This window comes from Miniopterus schreibersii (genome assembly GCF_964146895.1).
Source record: "Miniopterus schreibersii genome assembly, chromosome: 12".
NCBI lineage: Eukaryota > Metazoa > Chordata > Mammalia > Chiroptera > Miniopteridae > Miniopterus > Miniopterus schreibersii.
This window is the reverse complement of record NC_138112.1, coordinates 63,896,155-63,914,407: the sequence shown is the minus strand read 5'-3', so window position 1 is coordinate 63,914,407 and position 18,253 is coordinate 63,896,155. Positions and strand designations below refer to the sequence as shown.

Sequence of the window (18,253 nt, the reverse complement as noted above, 5' to 3'; positions counted from 1 at the left end):
GCCAGCCCTCACTGTTGTTCCCTCCTCACCTTACCCTGGATGTGACGCACCCAGGGTCCTGCAGGTGAAGCCAGCCCAGGGCCCTGTGACCTGCGGTACCGGGTGCCAGATAATAACAGCAACCCCCCCTCAGCGTTTTCCACATGCCCCGCACTGCTCCAGCGTCTCCATAGGTAAACCCACTTCATTCACTGAACAATCCTAGGCGGCGGTGCTGCTATCACCAGCCCCACTTCACAGGTGAGGAAACTAAGGCACTGGGAGGTTCAGGGAGCAGCCGTGGCAGGACTCAGGGCAGCCGGGCCCCAGGCCGGCAGGGGGAAGGGCCAGGGGCCAGCCAGGAACAACGCGGTCCTAGCTTCTCCTGGAGAGCCCTTGCTCTCTGGAATTTGTCTATATTTAGCAGGTAGCTGGGAAGGAGGCAGATAAGGGGGGCCTGGGGAGGGGAAGGGCCCCTTATATAGTGGGGGACGGGTCCCTGCTAAAATCTTCTTCGGGTGGCCTGTGCCTGCTCGGTTGCTGGTTCGACTTCTCTCAAGATGCCTGAGCCTGGGAAGAAGCCAGGTAGCTCCAGGCCCGGGGTGGGGCTGCGGGTGGGGCAGGGAGGGCCGGAGGCACGTACAATCAGGGGCAGGCCTGGGGTTGAGTTCCCGAGGGGGTCCTGCTGGGTCCTTTTCTAACTCAGTTGCTCCTTCCTATCCTGATGAGAGACGGTAACCAGGGTCAGGGGCACAGAGGGGAGAGAGCCAAGGCAGGAGGCCCCAAGGGCCGCTCCCTCACTCTCATGCAGCAGACCCTTCCCTGAGCCACCCACCTCCTTCTGCAACAAGGTTAGGCCTGGCTTGCCTTCTGGGAAAATGTCCCTGCAGGCAGGTGCCCAGGTTAAGTCCAGACTCAAGCAGGCTCGCTGAATCCTCCTGGTCTCAGTTTCCCCATCTATACAACCAGGGGTTGTGTTGGTTCTTTCCACCTGTGAGAGTCTCTGCTTTATGAGCCTGCACCCCTGTGGCCCCACACTGGCCACAAGCTGAGGTTATGCAGACTCTCTGCTCTGGGAGAGGACGGCCAAGAGGCCCCTGAGCCTGGCCAAGGGCAGAGAAAGTCACAGCCTTTCACAGGACCACGGGGTCCTGGTCCTGGCCTGTGTCCTTAGTGAGGCTGCCCAGGGCAGGGTTCCAGCCCCCCAGCTCCAGCCCCCTCCCAGGCCAGCTTTATCTCAGTTGCTGATTTCTAGCCTGAGGCCCTTAGAGGACAAATTTAGCCACATCCAAGTAGGCAGAGTCCCCATCCCTCGCCAAGGGCCCCAGATGGTGGGGGGAAGGTGAGCACATCACTGGTTTCCCTGGGTAGGTTATCCAGGGATGCACTTAGCAAAAGTCTTGCGTGGAGATTAGGACCCATAGCTTGGGCTTTCCTGCCTACCGGCTGTGTGATTTTTGGTAAGCCCCTTAACCTCTCTGAGCCTTAGTGTCCTCATCTAAGAAATGGGCACAATAACTGCACCTACCTGATACAGCCGTTGGAGCATTAAATGAAGTGATGCCTTAAAGTGCTTATCACCGTATTTAATAAGAGGGGCTGCAGAGGTGGGGTGCCTGGGCAAGCCAGGGTCCCTGCAGCCTCTATTGGACCCTCAGTCTCAGCCTTCAGCAAGAAGCCACGGTCAGTGGAGGTGGCCGCCGGCAGCCCTGCCGTGTTCGAGGCCGAGACAGAGCGGGCAGGAGTGAAGGTGCGCTGGCAGCGAGGGGGCAGTGACATCAGTGCCAGCGACAAGTTTGGCCTGGCAGCCGAGGGCACGAGGCACACGCTGACAGTGAGGGACGTGGGCCCTGCTGACCAGGGGTCTTATGCAGTCATCGCGGGCTCCTCCAAGGTCAAGTTTGATCTCAAGGTCATAGAAGCAGGTAAGACCCTAGTCAGTCTTCCTTGAAGTTTGAACTTCTGGGGCTTTGAGCAGGGGCAGCCCCACCACCTCTCCACTGCCCAAGGCATAGGAGGTGCTTTCCCACTCTCTTGCCTTTGCTTCGGCTGCGCCCTCTACCAGGAAAGCCCCCCCTTTTCTGAGACCAAGACTTCTCCGAGTGTCCTGGTGTGGCTCCAGCCATTGTGGAGGTGGGGGAAATTCAGAGATGAACAGTGCATAAGGCTGCCTCTGGCTGGACACCCACACACGGCCTGCAGGTTGTGTGTCCCAGGGAAGCCCCAGGAGCTGCAGGCGTGGAGGGAGCCCAGCCTGGGGGCCTGGTCCAAGGCCAGAGCCTGGGGAAGCAAAGGAGGGATGGAGGTCAGAACTGGTCAGAGCAGACCCACCGGGCCCTGAGCACAGACGGTCGGAGAGGCGAGGGGAAGGCCAGGTGCAGGCTGACTCCCTGCTCTGTGTGAGCCACCCAGAGAGGGTGTCGTCCAAGTGAGATGCCTCACAGACAGTGGGTTCTTGGGCCTGATGCTCAGGAGAGATGGGGCAGAGGAGAGGAGAGGCTCCATGAGCTCATAGAGGTGGTGGGTAGAAAGGGAGAGGATTTAGGGAAGAGACAGGGCCATGGGGGGTAAGAGAAAGAGAGGGACCAGAAGAAGCTCTGTACACACTGTAGTATTTAATGAGTCTACAAAGAGTAAGGAGAGACCAGGGGCAGTCGGGGTCTCTGGTTAGAAGCTGCTCCACCACCCCCTGCCCCATCCCCTGCAGAGAAGGCAGAGCCCGTGCCAGACCCTGTCCCTGCCCCTGCCCCTGCCCCTGCTGAGGCTCCTGGAGTTCCCGGAGAAACCCTGGCTTCAGCCACTGAGGCAGAAGGAGGCTCCCCAAGTCCTGAAGGTGAGAAGGCTGGGCAGGGAGGAGCAGGGCCAGTGCGTGGGGGTGTCTCAGCACAGATCTCAAAGGCCTCTGCTCACAGGGTCAAGTTCAGCAGCCCCCAATGGCCCTGATGCCCCCGATGACCCCATTGGCCTCTTTGTGACTCGACCACAAGATGGCGAGGTGACTGTGGGTGAGTATGGGGCTCCTGCAGTCAGAGTGGGGAGGGGGGCAGCAGAGCATCCCCCAAGCCCAGGCTGTCACCATTTTTGCAGGCGGCAGCATCATCTTCTCAGCACGTGTGGCGGGGGCTAGCCTCCTGAAGCCGCCTGTGGTCAAGTGGTTCAAGGGCAAGTGGGTAGACCTGAGCAGCAAGGTGGGCCAACACCTGCAGCTGCACGACAGCTACGACCGGGCCAGCAAGGTGGGGCCCGCAGGGCACAGGAACTGGGGCAAACTGCGGTGATGGGGACACATGGAAGGGGGACATGGAGAGTCCTGAGAGGCACTGGGACACCATGAGACTGGGGGCACCCAGGGGGTGCAAAGAAGGGGCATGGGGAGTCTGGGAAGCAAGTTGGGGGGCCAAAGGCACATGGGGAGCATGGGGAAGCTCAGAGGGGGGTTATGGGGAGGCACAGGAGATCTGTGGGACATGGGGAACTTGGAGGCCATGATAGTCTCAAGGGGGCGTAATAAGACTTGGGGGCCCAGGGAACTCAGGAAGGCTAAGGGACATCATAAAGCATGGGGGCACTAGCCAGTGAGGTATAAAGCCCCTGGATGGATGGGTATCAGAGCTAATGGGGCCCCCAGTGGCCAACCAGAGCAATTCATTATACAGACAAGGAAACCAAAGCGTGGGAGGTTATTGCTGGTTTGAGGTCACTCAGAGCCAGGCCTAGAACCTGCGCTTTGATTCCCAGTCTCTGTGAACCTAGCGCAGGTGAGGGGGCCTCTGGCAGGGCAGGGCCGACAATTGTGTGGGCTATGAATTGCACAAAAGTGCCTCAGCTTCAGCAAAGTCACTTGCCTGTAGCCATCGCAGATGTTACCACCACCCTGTGCCAGCAGATGGCAGTGTGCATCTTGAGAAGGGGCTCCTTTTGCTATTTACACAGAACTGCACGGGTCCATTAACCTTGAAGGGTGAGAGGTTGGTGGCCATTAGCCACCCCCAGTCTCCTTTAGGGGTGAAGGGCTTGTCTTCTGGCCCCCATCTCCCTTGACACCTCACCCCCACAGGTCTACCTGTTTGAGCTGCACATCACCGATGCCCAAGCCACCTTTGCTGGAGGCTACCGCTGTGAGGTGTCCACCAAGGACAAATTTGACAGCTGCAACTTCAATCTCACCGTCCATGGTGAGGAGGCCCTGGCATCTTGTCCTGAGCTCGAGCTCCCTATGGTCCTGTCCCTGCACCTGCTTCCATTTCCCAACACTGGGGGTATGCCTAGTCCTGGCCAGACAACTGCTGACCACATGCCCAGTGCTGCTCATGCAAGGGCATGAAGGAAATCCCTGGAGGCTTGCAGGGCTGGGCTGGGGTGACGGCCAAGTCTAATCTCTCCTGGGCCTCATCTTGGTGTCTGGGCTCCTGGCACAGGTGAACAGGTGAAGGGTGAGTGGAGAGATGAGCAGGAGCTCAACCACCTCTGAGGGGCTGGGGACCGTAAACTGCCCCCCTCCCTGATACCTCGACCCTGGCAGGGCTCAGGAGGTGGGGTCCTGGGGCAGATGCCCACTCTAAATGGGTCATGGATGGGCAGGTCTGTGATGCTGGGATGGCCCTCTCTAAAGTCCCCTTCCTGGTCGTCTCTCTTTCTTGAACCCAGAGGCCATCGGCCCTGGAGACCTGGACCTCCGGTCAGCTTTCCGCCGCACGTGAGTGGCCATCTCTCCTCAGGGCCTGGGGACGCCAGCCTTGCAGTTAGGGCTAGGCGTGATGTGGGGGGTCGGAGCTGGGGGTCATATGCGGGCTCAGGGCTGAAGTTGATGGGTAAGGAGAGCAAGCTCCCTTGGGCAGGTGAAGAACTGGGTCTAATTCCCACAGGAGTCTGGCTGGAGGTGGTCGGCGGATCAGGTATCCTCCCCCCCGTCCCTACATGCCGCGTACACAGACCCCCAGGTCTGAGATGGGCAGGGAGCCCCCATCTGGCCAGTGTCCCTTTCTTTCACTCTACTCCACCCCCCAACCTTCCCGGCTCCCAAGCCCCTTCTAGTCAGCTCCACTGCGGCCTCACTGGGGCTCCTTCCCCATAGTGACAGCAGCGAGGACGCCGGGATTCTGGACTTCAGCTCGCTGCTGAAGAAGAGGTGAGCCCCCAGGCAGCAGCTCCTGGGGCAGGTGGTGAGGCCCGATTTCAAATGGTGCCACTGTGGTTTTCCAGCTGTGTGGCCCTGAGAAGGTCGCTGTACCTCTGAGCTGGTTCCCTCTTCTGTCGCATGGGACAATTGTGGTGCTGGGGAGAGTCAAGAGGGCTCTGTAGACATTATGTCCTGTGAACGAAGATCTTTGTAGCGTCCCCCATGCCCACCTCATGTTTCTGTCTGGATAGCTCACCTCAGTGGGCTCCGGGGACCCAGGAGAGCTGGGAGGGGCCCCAGTGCTGCCCAACCCAACTGACTCATGTCCTTGGTGTCTTCTTCCTCTCTCTCCCTGACCCTGCATTATGGCCTGTGCTGCTGCGGCCCAGAGAGTAAGAATTGGGGTCTGGTGCTTTGGGGCGGCAGGGCACTCGCGGGACCCTGTGCCCACCCCTGCTGGGGTGGGTGAGAGATGGGTGGGGCTGGTAATCAGACCTGAGTGGGAATCCCCAGTGACTGGAGGAGTCTCTAAGTCTCGGGTTCTCCTGACACCTACCTGTGAGGTGGGCAGGAGACCCTGCTGGGGCCAGTGGTGCATCATAGGTGCCCCGTAATGGAGGGGCATGAGCTCAGGGAGGAGGGGCGAGGGGAGGGTCCATGGGCTGTGGTCCCAGGTCTTTGTGGAGAAGTGGCCCGGGCCTCTAATATGTCCCTTGCCTTTCTGCCCCACCTGGAGCAGCAGTTTCCGGACCCCGAGGTGAGTGCCCAGTGAAGCCCAGCACCCCTGTTAGGAACTCTTCCCTAGCCCCAGCCCCCATACTGAGCCTTAAGCCTCCTGGAACCCTGGAACTAGCTGGGGACCCGTGCCGGCAAACGCTGCCCCACCAGAAGGAAGGGGGCAGAGGGGACAGCTCCTTGGTCCTGGCCCCAGGAAGCCCCACCCCAGGGAGGGGGCTGCAATCCTGCCCTGGCCAGGGGTTATCTTCAATGCGTGGACTGCGGACACAGGGACTCAAAGCTGGAAGCCCCGGCCGAGGACGACGTGTGGGAGATCCTGCGGCAGGCGTCCCCGTCCGAGTACGAGCGCATTGCCTTCCAGCATGGGGTCACTGACCTGCGGGGCATGCTCAAGAGGCTCAAGGGCATGAAGCGTGATGAGAAGAAGAGCACAGGTTAGCCCCCCTCCATGCACAGGGAGAGGGCACAGGCTAGCCCCCCACCACACGAACACATGCATGGAAAGAAAAGCCAGCTTAGCCCTGGAAAGAAGAACACAAGTCAGCCCCCCTCTTAAAATAAAAACAGGAGTGCCCAGGTTAGCCCCTTTTCACACAGAAAAAGAGAAGAAAAAGAGAAGGGCAGAGGTTAGCCCAGACACAGTGAGGACAGAGCACAGGTGAACTGTCCTCTCCACGTAAACACCAGGCGGTCCCTTCTTCCCCCACCTGCCCTGGAAGGAAGAGAAGCCTGCTTAACCCTCCCCACACCCAAGGAGAAGGGAAGACGCCCATATAGGCCAGAGAACCACCCCTGGGAAAAGAGACAGGCCTGTTAATCTCCCTCACAGGCAAACAGAGCAAAACGAACAGAGCAGTCAGGTATGAGCTAGACCCCTCAGCCCAAGGCAGGTCGGAGGAGGGGGCTTGGGCTCGCCCTTCCCCATCAAGGTGTTGACAGGTCAGGTGTCAGCCCCCTGGAAGGAGAGCCGGGAAAGCAGAGGCCTCACCTGCCCTCCAGCTTATAGGGGTGCAAAAACCAGAGGTTGCAGTTAAAACAGAGTCCAGAGGTAGAGAAGGTCCATTCATCCCATCACCCGCTTTCCTGCCAAGCTTCCGTTTTTCTGGAAGCTCCTAACCCTATCCCTGAGCTGAGCAGGTAGAGAGGCTCCCAAGGAAGACACGAGAACAAAGAGAGAGGCAACGAGGCAACAGACACACAGAACAGACAGAGATAAACAGTCACAGTGGAGACCCAGAGAGACAAAGGGGGGGCGGGACCTGGGCCCTCTGCCACCGTCTCTGTGGGGGGTGAGCCTCCGCACCAGGGCCAGCCTGGGGGGGGAGCAGGAGCGGCAGGGTGGCGAGGGCTGAGGGGTGGTGCTCAGCCTTTCAGAAGAAGCTGCAGCCGGCCTACCAGGTGGACAAGGGCCACAAGATCCGGCTAACGGTGGAGCTGGCCGACCCTGACGCCGAAGTCAAGTGGCTGAAGAATGGACAGGAGATCCAGATGAGCGGCAGGTGCGCCAGGGGCGGGGGCCAGGTTCTAGGGGGCTGGGGTGTGGGGAGGGGACCTTCAGGGGAAAGGGCTGCTCCCAGCCCTGCTCTCTGCCTCCCCGTTCATGTTCTCTGTCTCTGTCCGTCTCCCCTCATTTTTTACTCTCTGGGTCTAATTTCCCATTTTTCTGTTTCTACTCATCTCTGCTCCTTGCTCTTTTCCCTTCGGTGTCGCTTCCTTCCATCGGGGACACATCAATGGCCCCTTCTGCTCCACAGCAAGTAAGGCCCAGATCCTGGAAGGCTTGGGGTGGGGGCCGGGGGTCACGGCAGGGCAGGGGGCGTGAGGGGGCACCGGGAGGAGGGGCCACGGCCCTTCCACCACTCTCCTGCGGCCCCTGCCCAGGTACATCTTTGAGTCCAATGGGGCCAAGCGCACGCTGACCATCAGCCAGTGCTCGCTGGCCGACGACGCAGCCTATCAGTGCGTGGTGGGCGGCGAGAAGTGCAGCACTGAGCTCTTTGTCAAAGGTGGGCCGGGGGCCCTGGGACCTTGGGGCCCGGGGAGGGGAGGGCCACAGAGGGGCCTGTGCGTCACGCTCTCCCTGCCCTCACAGAGCCCCCTGTGCTGATCATGAGGCCCCTGGAGGACCAGCTGGTGATGGTGGGGCAGCGGGTGGAGTTCGAGTGCGAGGTGTCTGAGGAGGGGGCCCAGGTCAAATGGTGAGTGCCAGGGGCATGGGGACATGGGACAGGGCTGGGAGGCCTGGGGCACCCCCTGGCACAGCACTTGCTGCCCATCCTCCGGCCAGGCTGAAGGACGGGGTGGAACTGACTCGGGAAGAGACCTTCAAGTACCGGTTTAAGAAGGACGGCCGGAGACACCATCTGATCATCAACGAGGCGACGCTGGAGGACGCTGGGCACTACGCACTGCGCACCAGTGGGGGCCAGGCACTGGCCGAACTCATCGTGCAGGGTGAGGCCCATGGGGCAGGTTGGGGAGCACACGAGGCTCAGGGCCTTGGGTCCCGTCGGCCCCAAACCCCCCAGCCAAGTACAGGAATCAGGGCAAGCCCAGAACTGATGCCTGTGTGACCTTGAGCAAGTCACTTTGACACCCTGAACTTCCCCCTTCTCATCTGTAAAATGGGGATACTGAGGTTGCCACCTCCAAGGGTAGTTGGAGGGTCAGGTGGGCCTGGTTAACGCCACACACACACACTTGAGGCTCCTTCACATGCACACATGCATCTCACACATGCACACGTGTTTTCACATGTCCGCCTGATCTCCAAGGGATTCACTCCCACACCCACACACGCCCTCCCCAGCTCACTGGCTCTGCCCCGTCCCCCAGAGAAAAAGCTGGAGGTGTACCAGAGCATCGCGGACTTGACAGTGGGCGCAAAGGACCAGGCCGTATTCAAGTGCGAGGTGTCAGATGAGAATGTGCGGGGCGTGTGGCTGAAGAACGGGAAGGAGCTGGTGCCTGACAGCCGGATAAAGGTGTCTCACATCGGGCGGTGAGTGTGCGGGGCTGGCCCCAAGGCAGATAGGACAAGCAGACTGAGACAGAGACAGTAACAGACAGAGAGACAGACACACAGAAAGACAGAGACTGAGATAGGGACACACAAAGAGACAGGAAGAAGCAGGCAGAGACAGAGGGACAGAGAAAGAGATAGAGACAGAGATAGACAGACAGAGATGGACAAAAAGAGATAGGCATATAGACAGAGACAGGACCAGGCTGAAAGGGAAGGTAAGAAAAAGAGATGAAGAGAACTACAGACAGAAAGCTATGGAGAGACAGAAATGTACAGTGGGGAGTCCCTCAGAGCTGGAGAAGTAGTGAGGGAGGCAGACGGGGCTCAGAGCCCCCAGCCCTGCCCCCCGTGGTGACCGGGGCAGGAGGCCACAGGGGAGGCCAGCTCTGGCTGGGGGCCCTCACTCTCTCCCACTCTCTTACTCACGCCCCGAGCATCTGGCCTGGCCCGTGCTGGGCCCAAGGTCATGGAGATTAATGAGACCAGCCCCTGTCCAGTCTCCAAGGGCCCAGCCAAGGGGACACTTTGACCTGCCTACCTCTGAAAACATGTGAGGGAGCTGGAAAGTTCAAAAATAAACAAAGAAAGCACTTAAAACCCCAGGAGCCCTGGCTAGGGTGTCTGGTGAGGCCAGGGGTGTGTGGCCCAGTGGGACCTCTGAGCCTCCGCTGTCCTGCAGGGTCCACAAACTGACCATTGACGACGTCACGCCTGCGGACGAGGCTGACTACAGCTTTGTGCCTGAGGGCTTTGCCTGCAATCTGTCCGCCAAGCTCCACTTCATGGGTGAGCTGCGCCGGGCTGGGGGTGGGCCCCCGGACGCTGGGCCCTGGCTTCGCCCTGGTGCTAGCTGCTCTTCTTTCTCTTGTAGAGGTCAAGATTGACTTCGTGCCTAGGCAGGGTGAGTCTCAGGGCCCCTGTGTGCCACCTCCCGGTACCCACCCATCCACATCTCCCCTCCACTCACAGACAGGGAAGAACAAGGATCTGGGAGAGGGACCTTGAGACCCAGACCCAGCCCTGCCACTCAGGACCATGGGCCAATTATAATCTCTCAGCCTCAGTCTCCTCATCTCTGAAATGGGGATGCTAATAGTGCCTCCTCCATAGGGTGGTAGATTAGATGAGATGGTGTGTGAGCTGTCAAATGGCAGCACAGATGTGAGATTTTATTATTAATTTTTTTTCTGCTTTTAGAAGTGTCTCTTCTATTGTTAGGTAAAACTTTAATCAGGCATCTTAGAATTCTAACTTCAGGAGAGTAGTTCAGGCTGAGGCATGCTCTAGAGTAGTGCTTTCCAAACTGGATTCACTTAATATAGGACATTCCATTCAGAAGGGTTCCATGGTGAAGTAACTTTGGGAAACACTGAACACTTGCCCCCATGTCCCCTCTTGTGTGGTTAAGAAACATGCTTAACTTTGTTTAATCCAGGGTTTCCTAAATTATTTAGCCATGGGAGGTCCCCCCCCCCCCCCCCCCCCGCAGATAGGATGTTCTAGATCTTGACTGGGTGGTGGTTACACAGGTGTATACATTTGTCAAAACTCTTCAAGCTGTATGCTCAGATCTCGGCATCTTATTGTATATAAATTACACCTCAGTAATAAAACAACCAGGGACGTGCTCCTTCCTGTCTTCCCCTTTCATGGGCCTCGGCCCCTTCCCCTTTCTCTGACCTCTGCTATGTCCCCAGAACCTCCCAAGATCCACCTGGACTGCCCAGGCCGCAAACCGGACACCATCGTGGTTGTGGCTGGGAACAAGCTGCGCCTGGACGTCCCTATCTCCGGGGACCCTGCTCCCACTGTGATCTGGCAGAAAACAGTTACACAGGTACCGTGGATCCCTCCTCCATTTCCCTATCTGTAAAATGGGTGGTTGGGACCAGTGCATGCTGGGACCTGTTCCCCACATGTGTATGCCCTAAGCAGCCTCTGACTGGGAGTGTGGAGATGCAGCTGGCCAGGAGGTGGGCAGAGGGGAGGCGGGCAAAGGGGAAACAGGAGGCCACTGGGCAGGGATTCCCTCTGGACTGAGTTGGCCACCTTCCCTTTCCTTCCCCTTCCTTCCCCTCTGCTCTGTTCCCAGGGGAAAAAGGTCCCAGCTGGGCCAGAGCCTGATGCCCCAGGGGATGCAGGTGCAAGTGACGAGTGGGTGTTTGACAAGAAGGTGAGTGAGGCTGAAGGTGGGACCAGACTTGTTTGCACATGGTGCCCACCCTTGGACAAGGCCTCCGTGAAGGTGCCACACCTGGTCAGCCGTCCTGCCCCAGGCAGGGTCTTCACACACAGACCACACGCGTATGTACAGTGTTTGCACCCTCCACACCCCAGGAAGCCCTCCTGAGCCAACTTCCACGGAGTGCTTCCTCCTGGCTAGGCGGTGGGCTTCCCTGGCACCTTGCAGCAAGAGTAGCTGCTGGGGCTCCACTCGGGTCAGCTCCTCCTCCATGCACTGGGGGTCCTCTCAGGGCTGGTGGGAGCCTCGCAGTGGCTCTGTGAGGTCATGTTATTCCCATTTGGCAGAAAAGGAAACCGAGGCACAGATTGGATAAGTGATTGCCTAAAAATCCATGACAAAGCTAGAGCTCGAGCCCCTTGCCCTGGTGCCTTGCCCATGGCAGGCACTCAGTAATGGTTTTTGGACTAGGGGTTCACACGGGCCCAGGTTCCACTCTGGCTGTGCCTCCCCCGTAGACCCTGTGCTGAGCTCCTTGCCATCTTGGGGCTGTTGGCCATCTCAGAGGCTGCAGAAGCTTCTGGGGTCCAGTTTGGGCTCTTCCCCCCAACTCCTGCCCTCCCCCTCTGCTACCAGCTCCTGTGTGAGACTGAGGGCCGGGTCCGAGTGGAGACCACCAAGGACCGCAGCATCTTCACTGTTGAAGGGGCAGAGAAGGAAGACGAGGGTGTCTACACCGTCACGGTGAAGAACCCTGTAGGCGAAGACCAGGTCAACCTGACAGTCAAGGTCATCGGTGAGGCTGGCTGGCTGGGGTCCCAGCAGGGAAGACAGAGGGGCAACCAGGGAGGGCCCATCCATTTACTCATTTAGTCACTCAACAAACATCGAAGGACAGGCTCTCAGATCCATGGGGAGGACTGGGACTAGGACATGGGCGAACATGGGCAGTGGGGAGTCATAAGGATTGGTCATAGGCTGGCGACCTGATCAGAACTGCTTTTTAGAAAGGTGGCTTTGGCTCGGGGGGGGTGGGCAGCCTGTAGCTGTTGGTTGGAGCGGTAACGGGAGAGCAACACTGACCCTGGGCCTGGGCAGGGCTGATGTGGGCCCACAACCCCCCCAGACGTGCCGGATGCCCCTGCGGCCCCCAAGATCAGCAACGTGGGGGAGGACTCCTGCACGGTGCAGTGGGAGCCGCCAGCCTATGATGGTGGACAGCCGGTCCTGGGTGAGTGCAGTGCACCAGGGCAGGTCCGAGGGCAGGGGGTGTGAGGGCAGGGGTTGCGGGGGTGCCTGGGCCCCAGGCCAGAGCTCCTGCGTTGCTCCATCAGGTTACATCCTGGAACGCAAGAAGAAGAAGAGCTACCGGTGGATGCGGCTGAACTTCGACCTGCTGCGGGACCTGAGGCATGAGGCGCGGCGCATGATCGAGGGCGTGGTGTACGAGATGCGAGTCTATGCAGTCAATGCCATCGGCATGTCCAGGCCCAGCCCTGCCTCCCAGCCCTTCATGCCTGTTGGTGAGCCTGCCCCGCCTGGCACGGCCCTCATGCCATCCCCGGTCAAGGGACTCAACAATAGCAGCTGCTGTGTGGGCGGCCACCCCACTGGGCATTTACATCCCTGGTCTGTGATCTGAAGTCGGGGTAATCCTCTTCATCTCAGAGATGAAGAAAGTGAGGCTCTGAGAAGTTAAATGACTTGCTCAAGGTCACCCCGCTGGTAGGGGTGGAACTGAGGCTCACACCACTCTGACCCTTGGTTTACCTTCTCGAGGCTCACTTTTCACATCTATAAAACAGGGGTAAGGACAATATCTACTTCATAGAACTGTTGTTGAGATGAAATGAGATAGTGCAGGCAGAGCATCTGACATACAGTAGGTGCTCAATAAGTGGTCGTTGTCCCCTGTTCCCCCCTCCCTTCAACCAGGGTTTGTCATGTATGGGACAGGGTGAAGGTAGTGGGTACCTAAGGGTCCAAGGGACATCTGTCTGTGGGAAGGGCACTAGACCAGGAGTTGAAGACCAGGTTTGTAGAGCTGGTTCCATCACACCCAGGAGGGCCATCTGGGGTCATCTCCCCCTGAAACCTCAGTTCCCTCATCTGTATAATGGGTTTGAAAGGGTAGCACAGACACTGAAGGTGTGGCGGGTTCTCAAGGACACCTGTCCCTACCAGGATGTGTGAGCCTTTGGGGGCAGCTGTCTGAGGCCCCCTCCCTGGGCTGGGCTTGGGAGATGGAAGGAAGGGGATACCTGTAGGGAGAAGGGTCCAGGCCCCTCTCTTTAGGGACTGACTTCCAGGTTGCTCGCTTTTTGTCAGCTCACCTAGTCACAGGGAAGGAAGCTCCCATGTTTCCTTAAGTTACATTGTGGCATCGCTATTGGACAGAAGTGGCTCCTTCTAAGCTCTTTGAGTTCTTTGGGTATCTTCTCCTATTTGGAGCTCTCCTTTGTAATTGCTGTTTTTAAGCCTATCTAGAGACACATCTTTTAACAAAGCTGAAATATTTCTTGAAGTGCTTGAAAGCCAGCCAAAGGGGAGGTTCCTGTGGCTCAGACTCTTCTCTGCCCTCCTCTGCCCAGGCCCTCCCAGCGAGCCCACCCATCTCGCGGTGGAGGATATCTCGGACACCACTGTGTCCCTCAAGTGGCGGCCTCCGGAGCGCGAGGGAGCTGGAGGCCTGGACGGCTACAGTGTGGAGTACTGCCGGGAGGGCTGTGAGTTCCCCTGCCCAGCCTGGGCCCCCAGCCAGGCATCTGACCCTGCTGGGTCCTATCTGCAGTGGAGGCCCCAGCCAGCCACCAGGGGTAGGGCAGCAGGGTGGGGTGTCCATGTTGACACTGCCTGTGGTTTTACCTTCCCACCCCTGCCCTCAGGCTCCGAGTGGGTGGCTGCCCTGCAGGGGCTGACAGAGCGCACATCAATGCTGGTGAAGGACCTGCCCACGGGGGCCCGGCTGCTCTTCCGGGTGCGGGCACACAATGTGGCAGGGCCTGGAGCCCCCGCCACCACTAAGGAGCCCGTGACGGTGCAGGAGATACTGCGTGAGTGCCCCTTGTGCAGTCACAAGACCTGCCACTGACACCCTGGCCCTTGGGGCCAGTGGAGGTGGGGACAGAGAGGCCCTCCTGGGGGGAGGAGCTATATGCCAGGCAGGGACAGGAGGGGTAGGAACCTTTATCCAGGCCCCAGGCCCAGGGCAAACGTGTGCGGAAAGTGTCCTCTTGGTTTCCCATGTCAACCCCAGTCTGGAACAGGGAAAATGTCGGTCATTATGCCATTGTCTTCCAGCTCTGCTCTGTGAGTCTCTCATCTCCAACAGGTAAATATTGTCCATGTGCTCAGGACTGAGCAAGGATGCCACTCAGGGTCAAACTGGCCCATCTGGGATCCCCTTCCCAACAAAGGATCAATTGTGTAGACTGGTCTTCAAAGTGGAAAGAGACAGCAAATTGGGTTGTAATGGCACAGGCCATAGGGTCCAAAAGCCTAGATTTGCATCCTGGCCTGTGTAACCACAAACAAGTCATGCACCCTCCCTGATGCTTGCCTCTTGTAGTGGTGTGGTGAGACTCAGGTGCAAGCAGGAGCTTTGAGTCATTTGGGGCTGGGGTAGGGGGAGCTAAGGGAGGGGACGGCCCAGGAGGCAGCATTTTCCTTAGCTGCAGCCCTCTGGGCCCTGCCTCAAGAGAGAATGGAGCTGTGTGGCAAATCAGGCCTTGGGTGGCTCTTGGTGAGCCACCCACTCTGTACCCACAGAGCGGCCACGGCTTCAGCTGCCCAGGCACCTACGCCAGACCATCCAGAGGAGGGTTGGGGAGCCCGTGAACCTCCTCATTCCTTTCCAGGTAGGGCCGGCCCCCTGCTCTGTCCTGCAGTGTATTGCTCATGCCTGGGAGATGGATATGTGTCAGGGCTCAGCACACTGAGACCTCACCTGGGCACATGAGGATGGGGGGTGGCAGCCTTCAGGGAGAGCCAGGCTTAGGGGTGAGCTGTCCTTCCCCACAGGGCAAGCCCCGGCCTCAGGTGACCTGGACCAAAGAGGGGCAGCCACTGACAGGTGAGGAGGTGAGCATCCGCAACAGCCCCACGGACACCATCCTCTTCATCCGGGCCGCTCGCCGCGCCCACTCTGGCACCTACCAGGTGACGCTGCGCATCGAGAACATGGAAGACAAGGCAACACTGGTCCTGCAGATTGTTGGTGTGTGGCACTGGGGCCTCCCTCTAAGCCATTCATTTCCCATCCCTGAGCTGAGCTGCCAGGGCCCAACCCAGAGCTTCACGCCTTCTGGTCCTGGGGCCCCTCCTCTGAGATGCACAGGGCCCTGCAGAAGGTGGCAGCCAGGCCCAAGCTGGTGGGGGCGATGGGGCCCCTGGAGCCAGCTGTTCTCTGCTCCTGCTCTGGCAGTATCAGGAGGGGGTGTTCCAAATGGGTCTGTCTCCTGCAGACAAGCCAAGCCCTCCCCAGGACATTCGGGTCACGGAGGCATGGGGTTTCAATGTGGCTCTGGAGTGGAAGCCACCCCAAGATGATGGCAATACAGAGATCTCAGGTTACACGGTACAGAAAGCTGACAAGAAGACCATGGTGAGCCTGGGGTCCTGGGCCCCCCACATACACCTTTCCTAGAGCCTGGCAGACCCAGGTCTCAGCTGACCCTAGAATGGGCCCACCTCCCACCCTCCCTCTATGATCTGGTTCCCTCCAGAGTTGGGGTACAGATACCAGGGGTACCCAAGAGAGGCCCCTGGTAGGAAGTAGGGCTGCCCCCAGCCCGACACCCCTCCCTCTCCTCACCCGCAGGAGTGGTTCACGGTCCTGGAGCATTACCGCCGTACCCACTGTGTGGTGTCAGAGCTCATCATCGGCAATGGCTACTACTTCCGGGTCTTCAGCCACAACATGGTGGGGCCCAGTGACCAAGCTGCCACCACCAAGGAACCTGTCTTCATCCCCAGACCAGGTGCTGTACCTTCACTCCCACCCCTGGGAAGGTGGGGCTGGGAGGCAGTGGGCACAGGGAGGGGGGCCCGGCTTGGTGTGGCCCTCTTGGTACAAAGCCCTATCACCACCAGGCATTACATATGAGCCACCCAACTACAAGGCCCTGGACTTCTCCGAGGCCCCAAGCTTCACCCACCCCCTGGTGAACCGCTCCATCATCGCCGGCTACAATGCTACTCTCTGCTGTGCCGTCCGGGGGAGCCCCAAGGTAGAGAACTTCACGCCCAGGTTCAGGCAGACCCAGGAGGCAGGACTCCGATGCTCCAGCCTCGAGGAGTCCTCTCCTCAGCCTGTCCCTGCTTTCTCTCTGCCTGTCCCTGAGCAGGACCCCCACATTCTCCTTTGGCTCTCTGTTCTCAGCCTTGGGCATAGTTTGGGACTCCGGCTGGAGCCCCCGGAGTAGAAACACAAATGCCAATCTCCCTACATTCCTGCCAGGTCCTCCCAACCTGAAACAGTCTCCCTCCCTCCTATTGCATGACTTATAGCCCAAGATTTCCTGGTTCAAGAATGGCCTGGACCTGGGAGAAGACGCCCGCTTCCGCATGTTCAGCAAGCAGGGTGTGCTGACCCTGGAGATCAGAAAGCCCTGCACCTATGACGGGGGTGTCTACGTCTGCAGGGCCACCAACTTACAAGGCGAGGCCCAGTGTGAGTGCCGCCTGGAGGTGCGAGGTGAGGAGCCCACTGGGCCAGGGCCTGGGGTGCTGGAGAAGGCAGGGCACGGGCTGGACTCTGCTATTCTGGGCCAAGCAGCTGCTCTGGCTGAAGGAGCCATGACCGCCATGTCCAGACGGTACTGGCTTCTGGGTTCTGCTGCTGCAGCTGCTCCCCAGCATTCTGGGAGGACATGTGGTGCTGGAGGCGCAGCGCACACAAAACAGCCTCCTTCTCTCCTGCAGTGCCTCAGTGACCAGGCCGGCTCCTCGGGACAGCCAGGTATGTACTCCGGACCACCAAGGCCCAGGGCGCAATCAGAGGCTGAGCTCTGGCACTTGGAACAGGGGTAGCCATCAGGAAATGGGGGTGCAGGTGGCTCTTAGTCCAACTCACTCACAAGGGAACCTGTGTCACAGGTACAACCGGATGCCAACCATGTGCCAGGAGCAGGGAAGGAAGCTGGACAAGCCTCCTTCCTGCTGTGGATATGTGTGCAAGTGTGTACCTTGGGGCTGGCTGGGAGCATCAGTAGGGCAGTGTATTGACAACGAGCAGGCCTGGGGGGACTATGCAGACTGACCTGCCGGAGCTGTTGGAAGCTCTCAGATCTTGGGGGCAAGTGCAAGTGGGCTCAGGAAATGATGGCTGTGGATGGTCTTTCTGGCCTGTCATGTTCTCTCTGTGTATAAGGGCAATAAAAGATCAATGTAATCATTGAGACCTGACTCTTCCTGTCCAATGTACCTGTTTTCATACAAAGCACTTAGGGAAACTTAGTTTACTTCACAGCAAACTAAAGCAGAAGGGTTCAGCGAGGCCCAGAGTGGAATCCTAAATTCAGAAAACATTAGTAGTGGAAGGAAGCTCAGTCTTCCCCCACCACCTACACTCTTCAACTGAGGGAACAGAGGAGCTGTGTCAGCCACAGAGCCAGCAAACCAAGGTTCTCCGCCTGGTCACACATGCTCAGTACTATCTTTGTTCTGGTGCCCCTGGGTCAGCAGCCTGGATGTGAGGCAGTGCTGGGGTTCTGTGCCCATAGGGCCTGGAACAGCTGCACCAGGGGAAGCCAGCAGGTCTCAGAGGTGCCCTGATAGTGTAGTGTAGAGGGTCCTTCCTGCCCAGGGAGTACGAGGTTTTCCCATGGTGTAGGAAAAAAAACTCCATGAAGACTAGGCCCAGGGTTGCTTCTCAGAGTTCTACCCAACCCAAGACACTCCTGGCCAAGATTCCAACACTCTGGGCTCCAGGTCCTGGCCGAGTCACAACACTCTCTGGATCACACCTGTAAGGAACACTGAGAGCTGGGACCCAGTATCGGTTTTTCCTTCCCTGCTCAGGAGTAAACAAGTTTGGCTGCTCTCTCTAGTGGCCAATACACAGCACAGCAGCCCTCTGCAGGCCCTACTGCACCACAGGGAAGGAAGCTCCCTCCCACAGCCTCTCTGGGAGCCCAGGAAATGTGGGAAGGAGCCCTGCTGGGCCAGCTGGGTGGGAGGCAGGGGCATCAGCATGCCAGAGCTCAGATGG

At 58.8% G+C, this 18,253-nt stretch overlaps 1 protein-coding gene across 1 annotated transcript; it reads left to right on the top strand.

The window, feature by feature from the left end:
- The first annotated feature begins 494 nt into the window (after positions 1-494).
- MYBPC3 (myosin binding protein C3) lies at positions 495-17,447 on the top strand. The gene is made up of 32 exons (XM_081154257.1): positions 495-564; positions 1,638-1,904; positions 2,687-2,812; positions 2,892-2,984; positions 3,067-3,215; positions 4,037-4,154; positions 4,627-4,675; positions 4,845-4,874; positions 5,054-5,107; positions 6,074-6,270; positions 7,203-7,335; positions 7,718-7,842; positions 7,929-8,034; positions 8,124-8,290; positions 8,672-8,837; positions 9,541-9,647; positions 9,733-9,762; positions 10,559-10,698; positions 10,954-11,034; positions 11,680-11,839; positions 12,170-12,274; positions 12,378-12,566; positions 13,635-13,769; positions 13,929-14,096; positions 14,812-14,900; positions 15,064-15,259; positions 15,507-15,646; positions 15,863-16,022; positions 16,135-16,271; positions 16,552-16,738; positions 16,966-17,002; positions 17,140-17,447. Exons 1-31 carry the CDS (start codon positions 540-542, stop codon positions 16,974-16,976), a joined length of 3,840 nt encoding a protein of 1,279 aa, XP_081010383.1. The 5' UTR covers positions 495-539; the 3' UTR covers positions 16,977-17,002; positions 17,140-17,447.
- The last annotated feature ends 806 nt before the right edge of the window (positions 17,448-18,253 follow it).